Source organism: Cyprinodon tularosa, unplaced genomic scaffold, assembly GCF_016077235.1.
Source record: "Cyprinodon tularosa strain WSP-4 unplaced genomic scaffold, ASM1607723v1 ctg800, whole genome shotgun sequence".
Lineage (NCBI taxonomy): Eukaryota > Metazoa > Chordata > Actinopteri > Cyprinodontiformes > Cyprinodontidae > Cyprinodon > Cyprinodon tularosa.
Genome location: NW_024039564.1, coordinates 32549 through 41755, shown reverse-complemented (window position 1 = coordinate 41755; position 9207 = coordinate 32549). Strand labels below are relative to the sequence as shown.

The 9207-nt window shown below is 43.7% G+C and overlaps 1 protein-coding gene across 1 annotated transcript in view; it reads left to right on the top strand.

The window, feature by feature from the left end:
* Positions 1–1282: 1282 nt before the first annotated feature.
* LOC119774222 (A disintegrin and metalloproteinase with thrombospondin motifs 15-like) overlaps positions 1283–9207 on the top strand; it is a 33754-nt gene continuing 25829 nt past the window's right edge. The window contains exon 1 of the mRNA XM_038271629.1: positions 1283–2413. Coding sequence (XP_038127557.1) covers positions 1514–2413 — 900 coding nt within the window. The 5' untranslated portion in view covers positions 1283–1513. The remainder of the gene's footprint in view (positions 2414–9207) is intronic.

The following is a 9207-nucleotide window of genomic DNA, read 5'->3' as shown; positions in this document are numbered from 1 at the left end:
CCTGTTTGGAACCCCAGCTCAGTTAGAAGCTCAGTTGATCCTTCCAGAGAGAGAAGGTCCAAACAAATCCAGTTTGCAGGATGACTTCCCTGTATTGGCAAACACTCTCGCGTCGAGGTAGTGGCAGTCAGCAGCTTAAGAGCACTCCACAGGTAATGAGGCAATGAGCTGCAGGTGTGCAGAGAGACCAAATGAGGACAGGGCACCACCTGGTGGAGGAGGAAAGGAAACACAAAAACAGACAACACAAACTGGATTCCTGACAAAGATAATTAAACATTATGCACAATAGTAAGATTACTTTTCCTGATTTAAAAAAAATCATCTTACTCCATTGTCAAAGTGTTTTACTCCCCTGCTTAAATCAAAGGAAAATACTTTTATATCGATAAAAAATGGATGACTTAATGGATGAGAGAAACATCAGCTGTGCTGCTGCCATCAACACCTTTGTTTCTAGATGTTGGAGCTTGGCCTGTTTTCCAGTGTAGTCCTGTTTCTCTGACTGTGACTAACTGGATGTGCTCTCTTCATCCTCTGACATGGGAGCTGGCTCGGAGCTCGTCTGCCTGGCTGTGTGTTTCCTGGACGGGGCCGCCTGTGGAGCTGGTTGACAGTTGCCTTTTGTATCTATGCTTCTTTTTCTATGTCTGCTTCTGTCTCCTTGAACCCCAGTGGGCCTCAGCAGATGGCCGCTCACACTGAGCCTGGTTCTGCTGGAGGTTTCTTCCTGTTCAAAGGGAGTTTTTCCTCTCCACTGTCGCTACAAGCATGCTTAGTGTGAGGGATTGCTGAAGAGTCAATGAGTCGATGCAATCAGCTGGTTTTCCTTAGATAGAAAACTTTGAATCAATCTGACTGGATGATCTGGTGAAGTGGAAAGTGATCTGAGATGACAGGATGTGAATTGTAGCTGTAGAAATAAACTGAATAGAACTGAATGACTTTCATTCTATGATTATTGCCAAATCTGACAGGTTCACTGACTTTTTACTGTGCAGGTAATAAATTCACCTAAAAACTTAAGTAGAACATCTCTGTCCATCCTAAAACTAAGAAACCTTTAAAGGGCTTTAATCGTGTTCATTTATGGAAGTTTCTTGAGTTTAATAAAAAGCAGGACATCTTTTATATATTCAGTAAATATTACTGTGGGAGAAAAAAACTACAGGTTTGTTTTTCTTTAATATTTGGTGGTTTATTCGTTTTGTTCTGATACAGGAGAGGGTGTGCCCCCCGCTGCTGACTCATATGCTACATGCACGGAGATTTGGAGTGAAATCAGCCGCAGAATGACTTGGAGCAGCTCTCTGCTGCGCACGCACTCAGGGTTCACTTGACACCAACCGCTGGTTTTGAGCGCAGCTATAAAGCTCAGCAGCTGGAGAGGATCGTGTGTAGAGTGGAGCCAGTGGAAGATGGGCGAGAAGCTGGACAGAAGCGCGTTTGTAGAAGTTTAGTCAGGACGCGCGACTTGGAGCGCGGTGCCATCCCGCGCAGACGCGCCGCAGAAATGGCCGGGGCTGCGCTTTTACCGCTCTTCACTCAATTTCTACTTTATTTGACATTATCATCGTGCATGGAGGTGGATTTCTGCACACCTGTCCGCCTTGACCAGCAGATGCGTGGGCAGCGTGTTGTGTTCAGGCTGAATGCATTCAGACAGGAGTTTTTCCTGCGCCTCAGGCCGGATTCTAGTTTCCTCGCAGCAGGCAGCGGATCTGCAGCATCCAACGCTTCAGCTGACCTCAGGAGATGCTTCTACTCCGGTGATGTAAACGCAGACCCGGACTCCTTTGCAGCAGTCAGCCTGTGCCGGGGTCTGCGGGGGGGCTTCTCCTATAAAGGCATGGAGTATTTCATCACCACAAGCCCTGCAGCTGCGTCTGGTTATGGAAACTTTTTGGAAACATCTCACATGATCAGCCGCAGGGGGGTCGCGGTGCATTTAGGGAACAACCTCACCAGCAGGTGTGGAGTCACCCCGGAAACCAACTTCAGCGTTTCTCTGGACAAATACAAACGCCTGAGTGAGCTGGACGCTGATTGGTTGACAGAAGGCGTCCTTAAATCCCTGGGGAGGTCCAAGAGGTTCGCCTCTATCCCCAGGTTTGTGGAGGTGCTTGTAGTGGCAGATCAGTCCATGGCTGCATTCCACGGGGATGACCTCAAGCATTACCTTCTGACCCTGATGTCAGTAGCTGCCAGGCTGTACAAGCACCCCAGCATACTGAACTCCATAAACATTGTGGTGGTTGGCTTCATGGTGATAAATGAAGCTGACAAGGGACCAAAGATTTCCAGCAATGCTGCTCTGACGCTGCGCAACTTCTGCTCCTGGCAGAAGAAGTTAAATAAAGTCAGTGATAAGCACCCGGAGTACTGGGACACTGCCATCCTGTTCACCAAACAGGTAGGTACCAGACAGGTGGGCCCAGTTTTAACCAACCATTCAGGTGTCACATTTAACACTCCACTATTTTCCTTTTTTTTGGCCTTCCTCTTGTTAAATGTTTCTATTCACACTTGGCTCCCATGGATTTCCTCCCAGCTGTTAGTTTAGATCTTGTTCAGCTTTGCTTCAGAAACTCTCTCTCCTATTCTCCTCTCCTCTATATGTATATTTTCTCTCCTATATGTTCACAAATGTGCAGACAAAACATATTGGTCATTTTACCAGCCTTGTCCACGTTCAAACATGATCAGACTTATACTTGGACTCAACTTTATTTATTCCTTGGCAAAATTCTGGTTCCAGTAGCTTATATAGAGTAAAAAGAGTTAAAGCAAAAAAGAGTGTATATAGTACCAAAAAAGCATAAAAAAAGAAAAAAGTTGTAATGTCCTGCAATATGTACGGAGCCCCTCTGATGACATGGTCAAAAAAAAATTTTTATTGTGGCCACGAAGTAGTGTTTCGTGGCCACGCAATAAGTATAACGTGCGCACGAAATACTTATTAATAATATTAATATCATTCCTGGACAACTGGGTAAGCAAATCGAGCGCGCCTTCTCTAAGGTCTAAGGCGCGCTCGATTTACTTACCCAGTCGGTCTCCGCCAGTCACGTGACATTTGTTGCTAAGATGCCATTTTAGGCGTAGTGTAAACAACCGCAGCATAGCTAAACGAAGGACTAAAGGCCCGTTTACATAGCAGCCTGTCCAAGATAAGTCATTACAGTTAACATAAGCCTGAAAACAGGGGCGGATTTATTGATATTATTAGTTAGTATTGTGCGCACGTTAAACTTATTGTGTGGCCACGAAGTAGTATTTCGTGCGCACGAAATACTACTACGTGGCTACAATTAAACATTTTTTTTTTGTCCATGTCATCAGAGGGGCTCCGTAAATATGTTTCCATTAGATATAAAAATATCTGCACAGTAGAGCTAAGGGAAGACTACACAGTAGTTGACTTGGGTTTAATGCACTTGCACTGCAGAAATAAACTGACCTTATAAATAAGTGAAAATTAAACTACACAGATTTAACACACTGATCGGGGGATTTTCTCAACTCAAAATGTGTTAAACTCCACATGATTTTCCATCACGTTTATCTCAAGCGGGGTGGCAAGGGGTGCTGGTGCAAAGGGGGTGGGGTCTCCAGCTGTCTACAGGTGAGAGGCGGGGTCCATCCTGAACAGGTCGCCAGTTCATCGCAGGGCAACACAGAGACAAACAGGCTTTCATGCACACCTGAGGAGGATTTAGAGAAGCCAATTAACCTAACAGTCATGTTTTTGGACTTTGGGAGGAAGCTGGAGTACCCACAGAGAACCCACGCATGCTCAGGGAGAACATGCAGACTCCATGCAGAAAAACACCAGGCCAGGAATTGAACTCAAAACCTTCTTACTGCAAGGCAGCAGTGCTACCCACTGCTCCACTGAGCAGCCCTCAAAAAAGTTTTCTGTAAGATAAAAATAGTAATCCACAATCTTGATTACGAAATGATACCTGTGTTAGAATAAATTAGTCTGTTCTTATACCTCCTGCATCTTTTCAGGACCAGAGATCAACCGCAGGGTCATCCTAACCCAACCTAAGCTATAATCATAGTTGTTTTCTGAGGAAGCTGGAGTAGGAAGAGAAAACATGCAAGCAGCCAGGATTCATCCTCAGTAACTTTTTGCTGTGATGCAACAGTCAGATGCACTTAATTTGTTTTTATATAACCCTTATTGGCCAAGAAACACAAAGTTACATAGGTAATATACAGTAAACAACAACAAAGATATTTTTTAAGCCTCAATTAATATTAGTTTAGAAGTAAAAACCTATTTTATTATTAAAGGAAAAGTCGCTCATATTCAGAATTCAAACTTCTGAAAGTTCTTTAAATGTGAAATGATTCCATCCTGTTCAATAAATGATCAGTGTTTTTAATTCAGAGTAATTTTCATGTGAATGTGCTTTACTGGAGGCATCCATGTTTGTCAAAGAACACCACTGCCACCTACTGGTTAGTGACGTCACGGTGCGGTATCGGCTGTTGATCAAGTCCCAGTGCTGTATCTGGTGTTTGTCACAACGCGCTATTATCCAAGTCATCTTGAAAACATTCTTCTTCCAAATGTTGGCTACATATTACGGGTTTTTTCTCTGGCCAGAAGTTCGATGGCAAATCCTCCCTCTACAAGTTGGCGATCCAACGACCAACCCGTCCGTGGAGGATCAGGAATCAGAAAGGTGGAATAACTCTTTTTTTTCCACTTTTACCCGATGTATTCCAGCATCCAGCTGCCATGCACGTGGGCATTGTCAGTTTCACTATAGCTCTGGTGAATTTCAATGGTGAAGTCCTCTGGAAATCTTCAATAATTGTTGTTGATTGTAGATGTGTCTAGTAGTTCCCATTGATTTAGCTTGTAAAGCGGGGAGAATGGCGCTAGGCTTACCGCACCGTGACGTCACTGCTGGAAGATGGCAGGAGGGAGGGGCTACTAGACTTGGGCAAAAATGGCCGCTCCCAGACTCAATGATTTTAATGCTAAATTCATTAAATCACTGTGAACGTTTTAGTTTTAGGTATAAATAATGATCGATTGATTATTCCTTGCTGATTTCCTTTAGGGTTTATATATCTTTTCATACTTTTGAGTGGAATAAAGAAAGGTTTAACAGACATATTAATAGATGGAAGGACAGCTGCATTTGGACAACGATACCATCACTATAATAAATATTGTCTTTGCTGCAGCCTATCTGGTTTAAATGCTGCAGAAACCTGTTGGTCACTTTTAGTCAGGTGTGTAGCAGCAAGGATTTGCCTAAAGCTTGCAGGACAGCGGATCCCAAGGGGCCAAGATTGGAAACTTGTGCTCTGATCCAACTATACCAGAACTATAATACCGCTACTGAGCATTTCTGATCCCATCCTGTGGAGTCGAATCAGGGGGGTGTACTCAGTCTATCACAGAAATATAAATAATTATGATAATTATTTGTGTCTTGTTTTAAATTTTAAAGCATAGTTGTCATTATTCCTCATTGCTCATTTAAAAGCAGACTTCCAGAAGATGATTGGCCACAGCGAAGGCGTGGTGCAGGGCTGATAGGCCTGTAGCAGGACTAGAGGTGAGTATTGGCATGAGTGTTGCGATTCGATACATGTCGCGATACTTTGGTCACGATACGATATTATCAAGATATTGCAGTATCACTATATATTGCCATATTTTCCCCAGCTATAGAAATCAAATGATGAGATAAAACAGCAAGTGCTGTATATTTTCATCAGAAAATATTGATTAGGTATTATTATCCATGTTGTTTGGGGGTTACTTCCACTGTGACTGCCTCCAATACAGATTTGGTGCTGCACGCACAGTTAAAGGGCTCCACAGCGCTTTCTGCCAGAGTGGTGGTGCAGAGGTAGCCCATTTTCCCATCAATGTTTTATGTAACCATTTTTATTTTTAAATCAATACTAAAAAGTGAAAGATCGATATTATATTGGGCAGCCAAATATCACGATATATCGCCAAAACGATTATTTCCCACACCCCTAAGCAGGACTGGATCAGATGAGAAATGAGGCTGGATGGAGTCCTCCAGCTTGAATCTTTGTCTCGGCGTCATAAGCAGCGAATGACTCGTCTTTCTTTATGAAGCCTGTTTTTCCATGTGTGGCTCTCTGTGGGTGCGGGAGCCACTGCTGACATCTAAGAATCAGAAAACAAACGCTGCTTCCGCTGTTGTAGGATCATTACCTTCGCTAAGACATTTATCAAGGTCTCAGCTGTCAGCGCCTCTGTGGCGACCGCTGCTGTGAGCTCCGGCTGACTGAGCTTCCCCCACTGTGAACCTCTCCATTACCCCCACCCCACCCCCGCACGTGTTTTGTTCTTGTTTATAACTTCTACCTGCTTCTAATTAAGTAAACTCTGGCTTACATGACAGTATTTATGTACTTGCAGTGCATTTGCACCTCTTGGACACCAATAGACGCTCCCAATAAAAGGAAAAGCATATTTCCCACCCTGACGGCAGACCAGAAACCTCTGCTTATATCATGTTTTCTCAAATGTCTGTTAGCAGGTTGTCAAACAAGTTTTTAGTAACATAATTATGGAATAATTCTGACTGAAGGTCGGTTAATTGGTCTGATTCTAAAGGTAGCGGCTAAAATCCTATATTTTAGGCTCTCGGTTGCTGTACCTGTAGGCGTTGGTTTTATGTGCGCTCAATTAAGATTATAATAAAGTCATGAATTAACATAACAATGTCCATAGTTTAACTAATTGCCTTTACATGAATTCGTCATTGATCTAAACCAAACACAGTATAAAGCTGTTGCCTCCTCTCATTAACATCACCTGAACAGAATCATGGCTGACCTTAAATAACCCCATCCCCTATCAAACAATCAGAACTCAAAATGAAATACGCCCCCTGGTGACGTTAGACATAGGAAATTACAAATGTCTCCTACACTTAACATGGATCTGTTTTCTTTTAAAGCAAAGTCCAAAAATGTGTAATAATGTTTAGTTAGGGGAATGAGGAAGGCTTTTCCAGAAGCTTAACGACTTAGACTTGCTGATAACTGCCACCTGCTTCTAATTAAGTAAACTCTGGTTTACGTGATGGTAACACACATAAACACAGGTAAGCTCAGAAAGATAGAGAGTATGTATGTCCTTGCAGTGCGTTTAGCACCTTTTGGACACCAATGGACGCTCCCGATAAAAGGAAAAGCATATTTCCCCACCCTGACGGTTGAACTGTGTGACCCGTTCAGAATTTGTGTCACTGCGCTTTCGGAGCAGAACTCGTGCAGCCGCTGAAAAATGTCTCTGTGTATTAAGAAATGCAGAGCGAATGTTACACACGTGTTTGGCCGACGTTCCCTCTGGCATCCCTGCTTTATAATAACACTCGGTCAATGGGTTCATCAACAGCTCCGTTGTTGTGTTAGCTTTAGCAGGACGAGCAGACAGGAAGTTAGGATAAATATCATAGTGGATGAATATCACAACTCAACTAAGAGATGCAGGAGAGTAAAACTGGAAAAATGGCTGAAAAAAAGAACGACTCAGGCAGGGCTTTGAGATAAATGTCCAAAACTATATTATCCCTGAACTTTTGGAGATTTCATCAAATTATAACCTTTAACTGCAGCGGGACTCATTCTGCTTCTGGCCTCAGAGGTTTGGAGGAAAACATGAATTAACAAACGGCATCAAGGCAGAAGGTGGGGGGTGAGGAAAGACGTTGAGGAGAACGTTAACGTAGGGTAAGGCCATGTTCCAAGCTTTCAACACCTCTGTTCAATTTATCATCTAGCTCGCTTCCAAACTCCTCCTATGTTCTTCCTCAACATGGAAACCAGAGACTTAACCTGACTCCGCCAGATGGATTTGCTCCGCATATCCATCTGGAAACCTTCCGTTGAAGTAATTTTGGGAAGGGGCGAAAATACTGGTTAGCTGATTGGCCTATGTTGGTGATAGACGGGCCAAATAAACCAATCAGATCAACGAAGCATATGACGTACTAACAGAGCGACGACGAAGAGGAGACAATCGATAGATCAAACTCTTGGCGAAACCAGTCGGGAGAAGAACAAAAACATCTTTTCCTCTGAGAAAAGCCTCCAGAGCAGTGTTTTGCTCTTCTTTCAGTGAAGAAATACTCTGTAATTCCCATAAAACTTGCTCGATAGCCACGCTAACGCTAGTTTCATCGGCTGAAGCCACCATGTTCTTTAGACTGAACTGTCGCGCTTCTCGTTGCGTAGCACCTCAACCCGCCTCAAAGCCAACGCTGATTGGACGTTCGTTTGGTGAACGGCTCCAAATTTTCTTTAACGGAGAGTCTGCAGACTGATCTGCGAGTGAAACCTTGAAAGCTCGCGAGATCAGGATGGTCTCACGAGGCAACCAGAGACATGGCCGTCCACCTAAATTCACCAGGTGGGCAACCTGAACATTAATCAAGGAAGGAACCCAGAGTCTCCACGGTAACTGTTAGGGATGAACGATTTCACCAAGAATCAAAATTGAGATTATTTTCAACCAATACTGCGATTTTATTGAATTTAGACTTTTATTGTAATTTTATATACACAGAGTGTATACAAAATGACATTTCGTTTAATACAGCTTTTCAGACAGTAAATGAACATTTTTATTCCATAAAGTGCAGCAGTGATCAAATGTGTGGGAAAAAAAAAAACATGGTGCAAAAAATGCATTGATATGGGAGTTCAGCGCATTGATATATATGGTGCAAATATGCAGTATTTAGGTTTGGTGTTATCAGTGCAATGCAGAGTCTGTGACGTTATTTAGAGTTTTCTCAACAGTTAATCAGTCTAATGGCGGTGGGGAAGAAACTGTTCTGGAACCTGCTGGTCCTGCATTGAATGCTGTGAAGCCTCTTCCCAGAGGGCAGCAGGGAGAACAGTCCATGGTGGGGGGGTGAGGGGTCATTGATGATGTCACAGGCTCGGGACACGCAGCGCTGGGATGAAATGTCTTTAATGGAGGGAAGAGGAGCCCCCATGATCCTCTCTGCTGTTCTCACCTTCTTCCAGTCTGAGGCGCTGCAGCCTCCACACCACACAGTGAGACAGCTGCTCAGAACGCTCTCTATGGTGCTTCTGGAGAAGGTGGGGAGGATGGGGGGAGTTCAGGCGCTTCTGGGCCCTTTGGACCAGTGAGGTGATGTTAGTTAAAGGAGAAGTCTGTTCAGC